At 36.4% G+C, this 18,816-nt stretch overlaps 1 protein-coding gene across 7 annotated transcripts in view; it reads right to left on the bottom strand.

Moving 5' to 3' along the window:
- Nipbl (NIPBL cohesin loading factor) overlaps window positions 1-18,816 on the bottom strand; it is a 175,492-nt gene that overhangs the window by 25,111 nt on the left and 131,565 nt on the right. For all 7 annotated transcript variants that reach the window (NM_027707.3, NM_201232.2, XM_006519994.4 and 4 more), the window contains 15 exons: window positions 18,647-18,798; window positions 18,074-18,154; window positions 17,455-17,555; window positions 15,244-15,382; window positions 13,458-13,540; window positions 12,811-12,943; window positions 12,065-12,208; window positions 10,750-10,839; window positions 9,511-9,725; window positions 9,314-9,416; window positions 8,718-8,816; window positions 8,475-8,621; window positions 7,552-7,686; window positions 4,523-4,621; window positions 3,429-3,482 (listed from right to left, as the gene is read on the bottom strand). In NM_027707.3, the coding sequence (NP_081983.2) occupies window positions 3,429-3,482; window positions 4,523-4,621; window positions 7,552-7,686; window positions 8,475-8,621; window positions 8,718-8,816; window positions 9,314-9,416; window positions 9,511-9,725; window positions 10,750-10,839; window positions 12,065-12,208; window positions 12,811-12,943; window positions 13,458-13,540; window positions 15,244-15,382; window positions 17,455-17,555; window positions 18,074-18,154; window positions 18,647-18,798 (1,775 nt within the window). The remainder of the gene's footprint in view (window positions 1-3,428; window positions 3,483-4,522; window positions 4,622-7,551; window positions 7,687-8,474; window positions 8,622-8,717; window positions 8,817-9,313; window positions 9,417-9,510; window positions 9,726-10,749; window positions 10,840-12,064; window positions 12,209-12,810; window positions 12,944-13,457; window positions 13,541-15,243; window positions 15,383-17,454; window positions 17,556-18,073; window positions 18,155-18,646; window positions 18,799-18,816) is intronic.

An 18,816-nucleotide genomic window follows, 5' to 3' on the forward strand; every position in this document is an offset into this window, starting at 1 on the left:
GTAATAAGGACACATGCTCCACTATGTTCATAGCAACCCTATTTATAATAGCCAGAAGCTGGAAAGAACCCAGATGTCCCTCAAAAGAGGAATGGATACAGAAAATGTGGTACATTTACACAATGGAGAACTACTCCGCTATTAAAAACAATGAATTTATGAAATTCCTAGGCAAATGGATGGACCTGGAGGGCATCATCCTGAGTGAGGTAACCCAATCACAAAAGAAGTCACTTGATATGCACTCACTGATAAATAGATATTAGCCCAGAAACCTAGAATACCCAAGATACAACTTCCAAAACACAAGAAAATCAAGAAGGAAGACTAACGCATAGATACTTGATTCCTCCCTAGAATAGGGAATAAAATATCCATGGAAGGAGTTGCAGAGACAAAGTTTGGAGCTAAGACGAAAGGATGGACTATCCAGAGACTGCCCCACCCGGGGGTCCATCCCATAATCAGCCACCAAACAGACACTATTGCATACGCCAGCAAGATTTTGCTGAAGGGACCCTGTTATAGCTGTCTCCTATGAGGCTTTGCCAGTGCCTGGCAAATACAGAAGTGGATGCTCATAGTCGTCTATAGGATGGAACACAGGGCCCCCAATGGAGGAGCTAGAGAAAGTACCCAAGAGCTGAAGGGGTCTGCAACCCTATCGGAGGAACAACAATATGAACTAATCAGTACCACCAGAGCTCATGTCTCTAGCTGCATATGTAGCAGAAGATGGCCTAGTCGGCCATCACTGGGAAGAGAGGCCCCTTGGTCTAGCAAACTTTATATGCCTCAGTACAGGAGATTGCCAGGGCCAAGAAGTGGGAGTGAGTGAGTAGGGGAGCAGGACGGGCAGGGGGGGGGTGGTGGTGGAGGGGAGGAGGGTATAGGGGACTTTTGGGATAGCATTTGAAATGTAAATGAAGAAAATATCTAATAAAAAATGTGGGAAAAAAAAAACAACAAAAACCAAAACCAAAACCAAAAGTGCAAAATAATTTATTATAAATTTATTATATTATATATATTATATATATTATATATATTATAAATTTATTATAAATTTTGGTTCATGACACTACCACTGTTGATTGGGTATGTATTTTAATGTATTAATTATAAATAATAATCTGACACAGGATCTCATTATGTAGCCCTGACTGACCGGGAGCCGAAAGTATAGACCAGGCTGGCCTTGAACTCACAGAGATCTCATGCCCTTGACTCTTGAGTGCTGGGATTAATGGCCTATATTACCATTCCTGGTTCTGCTTTTTGTTTTGTTTTGTTTTAATTTCCAACTTCAACAAAAGTATTAATGTTTTGGGGCTTGTGTTCTTACAAAACATTATGATTTAACTCATTATTTCACTGCTCTCCAGCAGTCTTCCTCTTCTGGGTAAAGATTAAGTCAGATCTTTGTGAAGTACACTTGTATATGTGTTCTAATTCACATGTACAATGTTTTCTTGAATATACATCTCATAGCAGAAATACTGGGTATAACACATATGAATATTCACCTTTTTGAGTAAATACTATCAACACATATGAATATTCACCTTTTTGAGTAAATACTATCAAATACTCTTTCCCAGAGTGATTATATAGGATAGAACTCTTTACGTGGCATGTTTAAGTCTTCAGGATTTTAGAGTATACGCATACAGCACAAGGAGAAGCTTCAGTAAGGGACACAGACCTAAATATAATACTCACTTAAGTTTCATATATTCCTCAAATAAACTGCTAGAAGTAATTTTAGTATGTCTGAGTTCTGGCTATCAAAAGATTAGGTGTGGAATTTTCTTTCTTTTTTTTTTAAATCTTGGGTTTTCAAGACAGGGTTTCTGTGTAGTTTTACCTGTCTTGGAATTCGCTCTGTAGAGCAGGCTGGCCTTGAACTCCCAAATGTGAGGATTAAAGGTGTGTGCCACCACTGCCAAATGTGGGGGATTTTCAATCTGTGGAATCAGCTCAGTGCTCAAAGATGTTGAATTGGGGAGTATTTCAGATTTTACATTTCTAGGGTAGAAAGGCACAGCCCTAACTGAGTAGTAGTGCCTACAGACACGATGTCTTTTTTATTTATATCTAGTTACTGTTTTATGTGTATGACTGACTATCTTACCTGCATGGATGGATATGGACTACCTGCATGTCTAATGACCTTAGCGGTTACAACAGTCTGTCAGATTGTCTGGGACTGGAATTACAAATAGGTGTGCGCTGCCATTTGGATACTGGGAACTGAACTCAGGTCTTCTGCAAGGGCAATGATTATTACTTTTAATTCTCTCTCTTCAACTAGCACTCAGGAGGCCGAGACAGGAAGATCTTGAGTTCGAGGCCAGCCTGGTCTACAAAGTAAATTCCAGGACAGCCAAGGCTGCATAGAGAAACCCTGTTGTGAGATATTGCCTCCAAAAAAGTAAAAAGTAGGGCAAAGTGTTAGAGAACTAAGTCAGTGAGTAAGAGCTCTTGCTGTGCAAGGGTAAGGAGCATACTTCACGTCCTGAACAGGCATGGACAAGCTGGGCATGGCTGTATGTGTCTGTATCCCCAGCACTGGGGGTGGAAACAGGAGGCTATGGGGAGCTTACTGCCTCACGAGCCTAGGCAAATGGGTGAGTTTCAGACAGAGGGTTGAGAGTCTTAAGAGAACAAGACAGACTGAAAGAACACCTACATTCTCTTCTAGATTCCACACATGCACACACACTTCCTACCTCCTACACAGACGGGAAGGAAACATGCTGTTAACTTTTAAAGACTGGAGACGAACACTCTTAATTGAAAACTTCTGAAAGCACTAACTGTGGTTTAATTTTACAACACTAAAAGAAATGCCACATATTTTGTAATAGGCCAAATAATTATTTGTTTATTTAACTTAATGTTACTTTTATATTCATTTATAGATTTCATGAGTAGGCCTTAGTAAGATTAGTGCTTCTCAACTTGTGGGTCAAGGCCACTTTGGGGTCACATATCACATATCCTGTATGTCAGAATTTACATTACTATTCAAAATCGAAGCCCAATCACAGTTATAAAGTAAACATGAAATAACGTTATGGTTTGGTGTCACCATCTATCACAGTATGAGGAACTATATTATATTATATCACAGTATGAGGAACTATATTAAAGGATTGCAGCATTGTGAAGAATAAGAACTACTGTTCTAGATTAAAGGGATAAGAAAAAAAATTACCTGAAAGCATAGCTAAAATTTCAACTAGTAATTCGGAAAACTTAGCAGTCAACTGGATAACTGATTCAATAACCAACTTAAAAGACACAGCTTAACATAGTGAAATAAGTTTCACCTACTAAAACATAAATATTTAGGAACTGAAAAATTCCTTTTTAAAATGATAAAGACCCTTTATTAAATTTCATGCTATCAAAATTATACTCACATTTTGAAGGAGTTGCTCAAACCAGTCATATCCAGTATCTCTACATGCTGCAACCTACGGTGAAAAGGTAATAAAATTCTTAAAATAAGGCATTTATAATAACGTTATAAAGACTTGTGCCAGTTACATTGTGGAGTATAAATGTATAGTTGTATCTACAAGTAAGTAGTCATAGCCACAAGGAAGAGAGACCATGAACCTCAGAGAGAGCAAGGAGGGGTTTAGAGGAAGGAAAGAGAAGGGAGAAATGTTGAAATTGTATTATATCTCAAAAACTAAAACAAAAGACATCTATTTTACAACAGTATTATAGTTATGCTGTAGCATGAAGTATATGCATACTTTTTTAATTTGAAAAGTTATTCTTAAAATTATTTTTTCAGTAACTCAAACACTTATGAAAAACAAAGAAATCAGTTAATATTAAAACTGATATGATACCAAATTATTAAAAAATAGCTTGATATATTCTATCAGAAAAATCTATAAGGTTTCAAACAATGGAAAAAAGTGTTTTGTTTCTTCACTCTCTAAGATTTATTGCTAACTGTGAAATAGAGATGACCATGTAACTGAGTATATATAAAAATTTCTAATATTCAACATAGAGAAAGCATTGTGGATAAGCAAATTATAGCTTGCTTATTTATTTATTTATTTATTTATTTATTTATTTATTTATTTATTTATTTATTTCTGAGACAGGGTTTCTCTGTGTAGCCCTGGCTGTCCTGGAACTCACTCTGTAGACCAGGCTGGCCTCGAACTCAGAAATCCGCCTGCCTCTGCCTCCCAAGTGCTGGGATTAAAGGAGTGCGCCACCATGCCTGGCTTATAGCTTATTTATGTATTAACTAAAAAACATATTCTCTTGGTTTTTTCTGTTTTCCACGATGGAAGAATGGGAACACACCAATAACAACGCTTACACACGTGAGTATTGAGAAAGCCGCGTGCAAACCCTTTCTCTTTTTCTTAGGCCCCAGATGTCCCAGAAAGGGAAGCAGTACTGAGTGGCAGGCACAGCATGTCACCATGGCAATGCATCAGCTGGCCTTGTGCTCAGTGACCACACCCTGGTCCATGCTTCTTACCACATCAGTGATGTTTAAAATCTTCCTTGTCATTGCTTCTTTGTCATTATGTGGAGTTGGAGTAAACCAGAGCTTTTGGAATGTTTCATTTACTAATTTCTAGAAGGAGAAAAAGAAACCCAATCAATTACTAACAAAGACTGCAACCTTATAATTAATTGTGAATTCCCATTAAAGCCCAACACAAAGCTATAGCTAGTTATTAAAAGAAGTGTTTGCATTAATTAAAAGTTTTCTTGGGATTAAAACAACAGATTTTGCTAATTATGAACTTTGTCTAATGGGTTAAGATTTCAAATAGTGGATGGGTAAAACTATGTTTAACTTTCGGCTTCTGCATAAAAATACTTTTAAAATAAAAAAAAAGTATGTGTTGTGTGCCTGTGTGTATATGCATCACCTGTGTGCAAGTGCCTGCAGGAGCCAGAGGTGGTGTTGGGTCCTCTAGAACTGGGGTGCAGGTGGCTGTGAGCTACCTGGTATGGGTGCTGGAACTGAACCTGGGTTCTCTGCAAGGCCAGCAAGCACAATGATGAGCCATCTTTTCAACCCCTGAATTGTTTTTGATCAGACTAAAACCTCTTTTATGTCTCTGTGTGTGTGTGTGTGCATCCCTGCCATGAATGCACATAAAAGAGCGATAGGACATCCAGGTGTCTACATCTATCACCTTTTTACCTAGCTGCCTTGAGACATGATCTATCACTGAACTAGAAGCTTGCTGTTTTGGTCAAGTTGGCTAGCTAAAAAGCCTTTGAAACCTGCCTGTCTCCACCTGCCCAATGCTAGAGTTAAGGCACATGCAGTCATGTCCAGCTTTTTATGTGGATGCTGGAGACCTGAACTCAGGTTCCTCATGTTTGTAAAAAGTTGCTCTTACCCAGTATCTACATAGCTCCATTGTATTGCTTTAAAGGAAGAAACGTGTGTGGGATAGTCTTATATCAACTTAACACAAGCTCAAGTTAACTGAGAGGAGGGAATCTCAATTAAGAAAACGCCTCCTTGTTGAAGGGGTCTGCAACCCTATAGGTGGAACAACAATATGAACTACCCAGTACCCCAGAGCTCGTGCCTCTAGCTGCATATGTAGCAGAAGATGGCCTAGTCGGCCATCACTGGGAAGAGAGGTCCCTTGGTATTGCAAACCTTATATGCCCCAAATACAGGGGAACGCCGGGGCCAAGAAGCGGGAGTGGGTAGGTAGGGGAGCAGGGTGGAGGGAGGGTATGGGGAACGTTCAGGATAGCATTTGAAATGTACATAAAGAAAATATCTAATAATAATAATAATTAAAAAAAAAAAAGAAAATGCCTCCTTAAGATTGGTCCTGGGTTCAATACTAAAGCAGGCTGGGCCAGCCAGATGGAGCAAGCCAGTAAGCAGCACCAGTAAGCATTAGCTTCTGCCTCCAGGTTCCTGCCCTGCTTGAGGTCCTGTCCTGACTTCTTCCAATGCTGAAGAGTGAGGCGAACAGTAAGCTAAACAAACCTCTTCACCCCAAAGTTCCTTTGTTCATGTTATTTTATCATAGCAATAGCAACCCTAACTAGGACAGAAATTGGTACCAGGAGAGTGGGCCACTGTTGTCATAGATCTGACCATGTTATTTTTGGGAAGATGGTGGAAGGTCTTTAGATCTTTGGACAAAAAAACCCAAAAAGCCCAACCCCAACGCAAACCCATTAGGTATTAAAGCTCGGTGAGCTGTCCTGGGGAGCTTGGTAGAATGTTGACAGCAATGCAGAAGGGGGAGGCAGCTTGAGAGTTCCTTAATGACTATCAGAGCTGCTTGATATTTTAAGTTAAGAATTTGTGGTTCTGGTAAGCTAGGGCTGAAGAATAAGTTGTGGTTAACAAAACACTAGAAAAACTAAAAAACTTTGTTTTACTGTGACAATTGATGTTGGCCAGCTGGAGCTGACAAACTGGTGATTATCAAGCAGAGACCAGCATCACTCAGGTAAAATCTTTTGACAAGTGTTTGCTCAGAGTCAGCATAAAGAAGCTGTATTCAGAGGTAGCCAAGATAGTACCTTGTGCTGGTACTTGTTTTGGAGCGCACGCAGCTGAGGTTTGGCTACTTGGGAAGGTGCAGCTAGAGTAGCAGTGGAAGCCCCAGGACTGAACTGAGTGGGTCACGCACAACAGCTGAGGCTTTGCATCATGAAAAGAGCCTATTGGTGAAAGCGAGCCCAGTTGCAATGGGAGATGCCAGCATTTGGAAGATGCCAATACCACAGCAGGACTGTCAGAAACAGCAGCAGCTGTGTGTGGAGTGGAACCAGCCTGAGTTCAGAGGACAAGCTGTGTGTTTCCCAGACTGTGGAACCTGAGAAGTGACCCAGGCCTTTTGGAGGAGCCTGGAAGACATTAGTGAGTCCTAGATACTGGACATCGAGTGACTTACACTGTTGGAATTTGGTTTTGCATTTATCTGTGCCCTCATTTTTTCCCTCATGAAATAGAAGTGTTTTAACTTAATTTTGATTTTATAGTAGTCCACACTTGGGAGAGTTTCTACTTTAAGAGACTTGAAAGTGTTTGAATTTGTAAGACTGTGGGACTTTTTAAGTTTGTAAAATGTTTCAAATTATGGTGTTTATATTAATGTTAGATCTTGAGGATAAACAAGAAAAGAAAGGTTGTGACTTTCCAGCGTTTGTGTGTCAAGCTGACAAGGGGTCAATTATACAGGATAGTTTTATGTCAACCAGACACTAGCTAACGTCGCCTGAGAGAAGGGAACGTCAATTAAGAAAATGCCTTACAGGCTATTGGCAGGTCTGTAACTGAAAATCATTAACATACTATTTGAAAATCACTTTAACTTCAATCTAGTAATAATTTTGGATATAATACAGTCATTACAGTTAAATAAATACTGTAATGGTTGAATAGGTTGGAAAAGATCACATTTTAATAATATAAAGTCTAGAAACAAAATAAAAAAATTAGATTCAATAAGCACCTAAAAAATTGTAACATTAATAAAAAAGAAATTCCATATGATCAGATTTTCATCTTACCTTAATGCCCTCTTCATCATTGACTCTACGAATCATTTTTACACACATTTCTGTAATTTTTGGAAATGTTGGTTGTTCAATACAGATGTCTCTTAAAATCTTTATTACTCTTTTCCTGACACTGATCCCAGTATCCTAAGAACAAAACGTATTTTCAAATGTTAGGAAATTTCAGATGTTTTAGGTGTGTGAAATTTGACAAAATAAAACTAAAGATTTCTCATAATCATTACAGTCCCTATTTGTTAACTGAAAAATATTTTTCATATATTTAAATAATATGACATAAAATCTATCTATACTTAGTAATGAACACAAGACCAGAGAATAAATTTGCTGGATTTAACTAAGGTGATAAAATTTCAGAATACCATCTATGACATAGCAAACAAAGTGTTTACGCTAAATCAAGTAAAACGTTTTGAATTAACTATTTTTGTACTACACTAATGGTAATGTCAAAACCTTGCCATTGCAGCAATGTATAACACTGTGTGCTAATGCATCAATGTACAGCTCTATAAGGAATCAATATGCTTGAAGTGGGGGGGGTCTGCCTGCTATGGAAGTAATTCGTACATAGACAGACAGACAAACACACACTGCAAAGACAATATAATTACTCCAGAGTCCTATCCAAAAACAGTTAATTATCATACATAATTACTACTAATTAGTGATTATAAACTGGCCTAAGAATAATTGAAAAATGGATCTAAGTTTTACCAACAATGGGCTTTATAATACTTGCCTCTTCAAAGCATAACCTTTAGAATGGTGATACAGTTCAGATTAAGCAACAGAAAAAATGTAATTCACATTTATTCTTTTTAGATTAATTATAAATTTTATACTAAAATTAAAATAAGGTGTGATGTTTAAGGTATGTATTCATAAGTTACTATAAGACAGAAGACCAATACCAATATTCTTTCAATCAGCATGTCATAATACTGCTCAGCAAGCTGAGGGCGACACAGGACAAAGCGACCTAGCAATTCCACTGCTGCCTCTCGAACACTAGTGGAGTTATCCATTAGTCGCCCATGAACTCCGCGCTGCATGTCAAGCTAAAGAAGAGGGAGAGAAACAAAATGTCATTTACAGCCACAGAGAGGATCTTCAAATTTGAGAAGAAAAGTAAAACAAAGACTTTTTGCTCTTACCCTTGCTAGAATACTGGGGTCTACAGCAACAACCTCAGACAAACACTTCATGGCTTTTGTTCGAACGGCAATTGCATTTTCACCAAGAACTCGTAGTATCTGCCAGGCAAACAACATTCTCATAAATTTTAAAATACTTAACACAATACAGCATGAAAATACATGTTGTGTGTGTGTATGTGTAAGCTATCATCTTACTAGTCCAAAATCTTGAGTTAGACCAGTATACATAGAAAGGTATTCTATATTTCAGTATTTTCCTTTACTTCAGTATTCTCAATTAAACATACATATACATTTATGTTTATATATTTAATAACATTGAGCTTCACTAAAATCTTATGTGTAACTTTTATCGAAGATAGTATTATTTGCTATGACTTGATAAATGAAAATTTATTTTTATAGGGCCATACAAACACATGTCCATTTGTTTATACAAGATCAATATGTAGAGGGCAGGCCTAGCTAATGAAAAACAAGGAACAGAGACAAATGCTGCTGCCATAATCCATCAACACTACCCTCAACAAAGATCACACACTGTCCACTATCTCCAAAAGTAACCAGAAGAAAAAAATAATCAATCAATTTACCTGTGTCAAATAAATATCAAAGCTCTGGGCAAACGGCCTCATAGAGGCCAAATATCGAACAATCAAGCACGCATCATCATAGTCCACAGTGTCAGAGTTCATCCTACAACAAAAAGCACTGTGTGTGACGTGATATGTTCTTTTAAATAGATATCTACACTTCATATATCTCTAGCCCATTTTCCCCTGCATCTTACTTTAATGTGCTGAACTGAGAAGGTGTGGTTTTGATAATGCTTCGAAGAAACTTTTTCCGGTTCTCAGCGCGATGCATGATCTGCCCAGTTGTCTCAAGTTCTTTTGCATGATGTGTTGCGTCAGATGATTCTTCATCTTTTTGTGATTTCATTGCTTTTTCTGTTTCCAGAGTTGTGTCACGGAACCACTGGGCTATATAGAATTTACGAGAAAACTGGAAAGACATTAGATAAATTTGAGTTGATACAATTAATAATATTTCTAATTAGTCAGGAATAGTACTGTAGCTTTCTTTAAAATAGCCTCTATCAGAAAGAAGCAGATTTAAAAGACTGATAAAATTCTGAAATATCCTGTATTACAGAATTTTCTTTTTTCACATTTAATTATAAATTTGTTAATGTAAAAAGCTAACTTAATAAAAATGATTGTATTACATATAGATAGACTAGTACTATCAGCTACTTGAGGTAGACATTCACATGACTCAGTAAGATTTGGTAGTAAGACCACTGGGAAAGTTTAGGATAAATGCATAAAGTAGTGAAGATAAAATACCACCAACTGTTTTCAACTCTTATCTGTGTAATAAATACACAAATTAAATACAATAAAACAGGTCAGCACAGAAGCACTTCTGTGTATCTATTCTAAGCCTATAGATTAGAAATCTGTCTTAGGTAGCTAAAACAATACAGAGGTTACTGCAACTCTTTTTATCGGACCAGTTAAAAAATAAATTGAAAACACCCATGCGTTTATGTGCAGTGTTGTTTATGAACTTTACACCAAGCCTACAAAGTGTACAAATTGTATACAGGGCCTATTATATTCTGGAAATGTAACTTAATTTTCAAAGAAGTGTATACACACATATATCTTTGTACATGCTAATGGAACATCTTCAACACTGAGTGACCTATACTCATTTTTAGGATTAGCCTAGATTTAGAGATAATCTGTAAACCAAGTGGTGGTGGTACACGCCTTTAATCCCAGTTTGAGGAGGCAGAGGCAGAGGCAGAGGCAGAGGCAGGCAGAACTCTGAGTTCAAGGCCAGCCTGGTCTACAAAGTGAGTTGCAGGACAGTCACGGTTGTTACACAGAGAAACCCTGTCTCAAAAATCCAAAAGCAAACCAAGACAAAAGTCTATAAAAACATTTCCAAATATCTTCTTTCCTCTTTCTCTACCCCAATTTACTTTTAGAGCACAATTTAAAGGCAACACATATCTCACCACTAGCGAAGGGTCAGTTTCAGTGTTCTCATCCAGATAATCAAGCAATGCTTTTTGCAATTGTTGGATCTCATCTTCTCCTCCAGAAACCTAAACCACAATAACAGCAACCATAAAGTTATCAGGGGCTGGCTTGTTTATTACTGATTCCCCACCCATTTCTGAACCAGTGTTCCAGCATGTCTGGCTTCCAATTTGTGAGCTTCTGCCCTAGTCTTCCAAAAGGTGGAATTACAGATACATAAGCACTAAGCTACTGGCATGCTTTAATAGGTTGTGTAGATGTAAATACATATCTGACGGGGAAAAATGAGAAACACACAAATATAGTTATTTTAAGAATTAGAAAGTATGATTTCTGAAAAACAAACTGCTACTTGAGCTTGGCTTTATGAACTATATTCTATCTTTAAAAAAGTTTATTAAGTGGTTGATGTAAATATTATCCCAAAATGTCCTTTCCTGGACCTGGTACAGAATTTACATTTGACAAAAAAACCAAAACAAAACGCTACTTTTTCCCCTAGAGACAGGACTCACATATCCAAGCACCATTTTGAACTCATTGTATATTTTATACCTTATGAATATACACCAAAATTTTAATCTAGTAAGTGAAAAATATTAACAGCTATACTGATATGCACTATATATTTCAGGTGGCTATATAATTACTATAGAAATAAAAATTAAGGGGAAGGAAGAGAGTGTATTTGTGGGCTCTGGGAATTTAATTGAGCTTGTTTAATGTGGATCCTGGGGATCTGAATCGGGTCCCCACACTTGTGTGGGACTTTAATTGAGCTATCTCCCCAGCACTATTCCAACTGTTCTTTGAAGACTTGATTTCAAATTATACATAAACTTTACTTACTTTCAGCCTCTCATCTGTGGGATCATTTATTTTTTCAAGGAGTCCTAGTCCTTTAACTAATAAATGATAGTAAGGTAGAGAATGACTGCAGAAAATCCCCTGACCTGACCTCTGGCACCCAGCAGATCCAGAGAAGGACCTAAAACTTGACCTTTAGGATAATTTCTTGAGGACTGTTAGTGTTGGTGCTGCTTTTGTAGGCAATCACATTTGAAAATTTTAGCTCTAGAGAAGTGTGTGTGTGTGTGGTGGGGGATGGAGATAATGGGACATGATGCTTGTAAATAATTAAAATTAGTCCAGAAAGAAAAAACATGCATGTGTTATGGGACATTATGAACCCAACCTGGACTAAATTAGACCCCGTCTCTTTTTCCCACACCAAATGCAAACAAACAAGCAACTATTTATATAATTAATTTAAATCCTTTTTTTCAATACCTGTTTTAAAATTCGTTCTATAGACCCTTGATCCATCTTGCTGGTGACAGCATCTTTTCTCAGTCGCGCAGCAACAGTCCCAAGGTAATCAAGAGATGCCACTCTTAAAGCCATTTCTGTTGACTTGTTACTGAACTGATGAACCTGAACAGCAAACATGGGGTACTGCTGACTAAGGACGTCTAAAGACTGACTACAATTCTATCATTCTCATAGTTTCAGGATAGTACTATTACATTTTCTAGTTTATAAAAAGTTAGGTTACTAAAATTTTGAAACAATTTATATCATTCCAAATATACTTTAAAATTAAGAGAAATAACAATATTTCTTTCCATTACTTATATTGCACTATGAGAACTTAAAAGTGCCATGATTTTAAAAATAATCTAAAAATGAAAGAATGTTCTTACTAGTCAGTTTCATGCTTTCAAATGGATAACTGCAATAACTCAGGACTCATAGTTGAGATGTTTTAAACCAACAATGTAACAAATACAAACCCCCATCCCATAAAACCATCTTAAAAAGCAATGCTATTATATGTAATGAAATCAAAGTGCTAAAATTCACATTTTTGCTTTCTACAGGTACTGATGATATAATGTACAGTTATACACATGCAAAAATAGATGCAATGTTCATGTTCTTACACATTTTTAAAGAATTCATCATCTGTGAATCAGAGTATATCCTCATTATGTTGTCTTGTAGTAATTAATAATCTTTAAATGCTATTCTCTTACCAACAGCCTCCCTAACAAGCTAAGGAGTAGTTCAGCAGCCGGCCACTCGGGCTTATTGACTGTTGAGAGAAGGTCTTGAACAAAGTTTTCAAAAAGCGGTCTGTAATCTTCTTCTCCTTGTTTACTACCACATCTAGTCAAAGAGAAACAAGGAAAAACATGTTCATTTTCATAATGTGTGAATGTTGTTAGAGTAGATTCCCCTGCTCCTGTGTTTAGTAACAAGATATGTAAGAGTACGTTAAATTAAATGAGGTCTAAAAAAAAAATCAATTTCTGCAATTGCATTTTCCATGAATTGTAAAGAATATTAGCTGATAGTGTCATTACCCTCTGGAAGTTATAACAAGTCTTAAGCAGGATTTTGTGGACAATTCTCATTAATTCTCCTGAGCCTTGAACTCCTGACTTTACAAGCAGAATGCCTCAAAATTTTGTAGACAGAAATTCTAGAAGTACAACAGTGAAATACTTAAATGTGGGGGGTTTAAGAGAAGCATATTCACTTGTTTTTTTAAAATCTCTTCCTCATTTTAAAGGTCAGGTGTATTTGAGGTTCTGGTACTGGCAGAAAACTTGATTAATCTTCTTCTACAGAGACCACTTCACACTGTGGAAAATAAAAGCACACTGCTGATCTTACTCACTTTTTAAGAAAGATGGAGAGAAAGTTTTGGGCTGTTCTCATAGCTGTTTCGTAAGAGTTCGTAATGACAACATCCTGATCAACCTAGAATGAGAAAAAAAAGTTTGTAAAGAGTGATGGTTTGTACATGCTCTGCCCAGGGACTGGCACTATTAGAAGGTGTGGCCCTCTTGGAGTAGGTGTGTCACTGTGGGTGTGGGCTATAAAACCCTCATCCTAGCTGCCTGGAAGTCAGTATTCTGCTAGCAGCCTTCAGATGAAGATGGAGAACTCTCAGCTCCTTCTCACCATGCATGCCTGACTAGATGCTGCCAAGCTCCCACCTTGACAATAATGGACTGAAACTGAACCTGTTAGCCACCCCAATTAAATGTTGTCCTTTATAAGACTTGCCTTGGTCACGGTGACTGCTCACAGCAGTAAAACCCTAACTAAGACCTAAAGATAAAAGAAATAATGGAGAACTGAGGCCAGCAGCTACTGCCATGAATTATCGAATAGAGGTAAAACATTCAAGTATTTAAGATATTCTTTTATACAAAATGGGAGAAGCCACAGATGGTGTATTAAACACATGCTAAAACATTACAAATACTTATAAATAATGGTAGAGTTCATTTAAGTTTATTAAAAATGAGAAATGTAATTAAATACTACCAGTAGTTTTTTTTTTAAAAATCATGATTCGTATCAGAACAAGAAGCAATGGAGTCAAAGTACAAAAACTATTTTTTTAGAATTATAGATAGTTTAGTGTTAGAATATTAGTCAGTATCCTAGCTAAAAGAGATATATGTAATTCAACTACCAAAGAATATTCTAACTTCAAAGTTTATGAAACCAATATAGTATAAACAGAAATGTGAAACTTTTAGTAGAAATTTAAAGATTAAGAGAGCCACAGCTGAAGAAACTGTGATAAATACAAAAAGAGCATGGCAGACTTTTACAGTAACATGCAATAGAACTATCACGGAGATGGAAATGTGGATGGCCTCCAGTAAAGTAAAGGTATGTATCCCAGAACAATTTTAAAGAAACTCTTAGCTTTAAGTTATAATGGAATTGTTATGTGTCAAACTCAAGGCAAAAAGAATCTGACAAAAAATGTTGAGTAAAAATTAGCTTTTGATGTTTGGTTTGTTGCTGCACATGTCAGTGCTAAATTCTGTACCCGAAGGTCTAGCTGCCTAGGAGTGAATTCTCACGTTTACCAGCTTTAGCTGTGCAAACTTTTCCCTTAATTTAAAACTGTTGGTTTAATAAAAATGGCTACATCTAATTACTGGAGGGATTAGAGGTAGGTGGATTTTGAATTACCTGGTTGGGGGTTACAGAAAAACAAAACAAAACAAAAAAACCCAAAAGAAATAAAATGCCCTATAGGATCCAAAAATAAGTATTGATAGAATGTGTAAAACCACAAGCAACCTTAGCTGTGGTTCCTCCTCAGAGAACACCAGTCACTTCCCATGTCAATTCCATAGGAATTACGTACTTGCATGCAGGTACACCTAGCTCTGATCTTTCCTCTGACATCCACTTCTCAGTTGAGGCTGACAGCTGCCCTAACGTGCCTGTTTGGGTGTTGTTATGACTTATGTGTTTCATAGTGTACAAAAGAGTCAGAACCACAACTCATTTTCTGTGTCATGCTCTACAAGAAACCTAACCCCCCCCCCCCCAAGCCATAAATCCCTAATTAGGAATTTCAGTTTTAGAATTGCAGAAAATAAAGATGTTTATAGTCATTAAAGTACAGTTATAAAACCTAAATATTTCCTTACTTTTTTGTTTGAGTCTTCTTCTGAATTAGGATCCTTCTCCGATGATGGTAAGTGAACTACGCACTGAATAAGTTGTAAAACTAGAGCTGTAACCATCTGAATATACATAGGTTCTCCATCCACATCACTACTATTTAACCTTTAATGAAGAAGAAACAATTTAAGTCACAGAGTATAAAAAGAATCACATATATGATCCATTACCATCTGAAATTTCCAATATGCTTTCCTTACCATTTATTTAGTACTCTGACAGAGTTAATAAGCATAACTTTTATTTATTTTTATACATTTGTGTTTTGCCTGCATGCATGTCAAGTGTGGGGCATCAGATTCCCTGGAACTGGAGTAATAGTCGTGAACTGCAACATGGGTGCTGGGAATTGAACCCAGGTCTTCTGGAAGAGTAGCCGGTGCTCTTAATCACTGAGCCATCTCTCCAGCCTCAAGTATATTTTTAAAACCGGTTTGAAAAAACACCAAATAATGCCTATTCATAAGAGGAAAAACTATAGTATTTAATATAAAAATTTTATATTTTTAGGCACTGCAGATAAAACCTTAATGAATTATTGAATAAATTATAACAACTAAAGTCTGAGGTTTTCCAAATACCCATGTATTTTGGTCCACCTCTAATGAGTAGGATCGTGATCTGGGATGAAAACCACCTACATGGATGTGTATGTATATAATGACAATGTCTTGCTTTAGAGTAAAGGCTAGTGTAGAACTTGCTATGTACAACTTACTAGCCATTAAATTGTAGCAATCCTCCCTGCTCTGCCTCCCAGATGCTGGGATTATAGGCATGTACTACCATGCATGGCCCTAGTTAACTTAAAACAAAATAAATCTATTTAATTCATTTCATTCATTCATTCATTCATTCATTCATTCATTCATTCACTGTTTGTGCATGTGTGCACCTGCTGCCGTGGAATGTGGCATTCAGAGAACTTTCAGGGAATCAGTTCTCTCCTTCCAACATGTGAGTTCCAAGGTTTGAACTTAGATCATCACACTTGGTGACAAGGGTTCTTACCCACTGAAGAATCTTGTTTTTTTTTTTTTATCAATTCTTAATTATCTGTGCTAGAGGATGAGATTATATTAAACTTAATCTCCAAGTGTTTTAGTTTACATACACTATAGAAGTGTAAGAATTCATTTGTATACTGAACACTTTTCTTCACTTGAACAGATGTTTATCAGTGCACAGTGAGTTCAAAATATAATTTTATAAAATCAAACAAACAAAAAAATAACCCTATATACCAGGCCAATGCATTTGATCATCAGGAATAATGATGATTACCTATGATAACAGACAATAAAGTTGATTACAGCAGTGAATAACTCATTTATGAATGTGCTTAGTGATTAAATAGTATTTAATTCTGTGTCTATTCTCTGTTATTCTTTCCGTAAAAAAAGATTTATTTTCATGTGTATTGGTATTTGTGTTTTGTCCGTGTACCATGTGCACGCCTAGTGCCCATAGAGACTTTCCTTTATATGCATTGGTGTGCATCTGCATTTCATGGGCCTGGGTGATGCCTTGCAGAAGCCAGATAAGGGTGTCATATCTCCTAAAACCAGACTTACAGACACTTATGAGCTACCATGTGGGAATCAAATGTGGAATCCTTCTCTGGAAGAGTAGCCACTGCTATTAACTTCTAAGCCATTACACAAGTCCTTCTACATTATTCTTAAAGCCATTTTTCAGCTCTCTAAAATATTACTGAATAGCTTAACACTGTCTAAAGATTAAGTCCACCTTTCTTATCACAGCTCATAAAACAAATTTAAAACTGTCTTAAGTCCTTTGATCCACATGCCTCATGCTTTTCTTGTAGTTCATTTTGATCTCTAGTGCTTAGAAATGTTTTTGTTGTTGCAAATGAAAGGAGAGGTTTCTACTGGGTTAGGAACGCTTCTAAGCACATGGAAAGCATAGGAAAGTCCTGCACACGAAGACATTAACTGGTCCAAGTGTTAACAGTGCTCCAGGTGGTACAGATGCTTTTATTTCAGGACCAATGAACCTCATTAAGACCCTAAATATGCTGTATTACTTCACACATCCAAGCTATCTATGGAGTACTTCTTTTGTATAAATATCCAAAGATAAACCAGAGAGGAATGGAAAGTAAGTATATGACAGTTCAAATGTTCTTCACAGTAGTCACATTCTACCATAGTTACCTGAAATTCCTTAAACTTCTCTTGCTAGTTGGTAATCTTGCAAGTGAAGTAAAAATTTCTTCCAATATTAACTGCCTATGCTTTTCATATCTTGAAAATACCTGTTTAGTAATTATAAAATTACAAATTAAACTTATTATGGCAGAAAACACAATAAAAATAGTCTCATGAAATAAGGATTTCTATTATTTGAAGAGAAACCAGAGTATACATGCTATCTAGAATTAAAATGTTTTCAACATGTTGAGTAATAATGATAAAAAGAAATATATTCAAATGTTGTTATTTATTTTTCAAAGTGAGAGAGTCTGAAGTTTTGTTTAGAGAGACATGATACTTTGGATAGTGAAGTATGACAAGATTTAGAAGACATTAAAACATTCTGGTTTTTACAATAAAGTTTGTTACATTAAAAAGAAAGTTTTTCAAATTCAAGAAAAACATAATCAATGAAACCAAACCCTTAGCTGATGAAATCTAATAGGGCTAAAGTAATCCTCATTGTGAAGCAAATCTAACGGAAAACAGGAATCTGTCATCATTTCTGGAAATCTGGACCAAGTGATGACAATCTTATTTCATTTGTGGGTAACAGAAATTACGTACTGATTATACTTACTGCAGTGACTAACTTAATGGCACACAATTGTAGTTCACTGACATTTTCCACAAAAAAGGGTGTTATTCCCATTGATGAAACCTGAAAATTCAAGATTAATTATTTAGTGTATTATCTCTAGATGACTTCAGTGACACTGAACCTTACTATAGCCTAACACTCATACTTCAAAATACCCAGAGAGCAGTTTCTTTTCTGTGGCCTAATTAGCATATATTTCTTCTATAGCCTCTCATTCATATTAAATAATTTGCTTCTGAGCTGCCATTTCTCTAGTCTCTACATTTTAAACTGAACATCCTGGAAATTAAAGAAAGAAAAACAACTTTGTTTTCATGGATGAAACTATTCCAACATCTTAAAACTCATTTTTCATAGAAATTAGAATTTGGAATTGATCTATTCTCGCCCTTTCAGCTCAGTAGGCTTCCTTTCAAATATAATGGAATCTCTGTTTCTTCACCATAACACACTCTGAGTGGGCACACTGTGCTGGCACTACTACTGAGTGAACACGATTACACAAGATTTCTTGTGCCTAAGAATTTACAAAATGCTTCGAAAAAACCTTACCTGAAGAATTGTTGTGTCTGTAAGAAGCTGTATCTCTAGCAATTCTGATAAACTGCTAACAATGTCACAAACTTTGTTGTAAAGCATTACAATTACTCTCTGCTTATGAGTAGAACATTTAGCCCGTTTGGCCTTTGAACTTAATAACCCTCCTAAAATAAAAGAGAATT

The sequence above is a fragment of the Mus musculus genome, chromosome 15 (genome assembly GCF_000001635.26).
Source record: "Mus musculus strain C57BL/6J chromosome 15, GRCm38.p6 C57BL/6J".
NCBI classification, from domain to species: domain Eukaryota; kingdom Metazoa; phylum Chordata; class Mammalia; order Rodentia; family Muridae; genus Mus; species Mus musculus.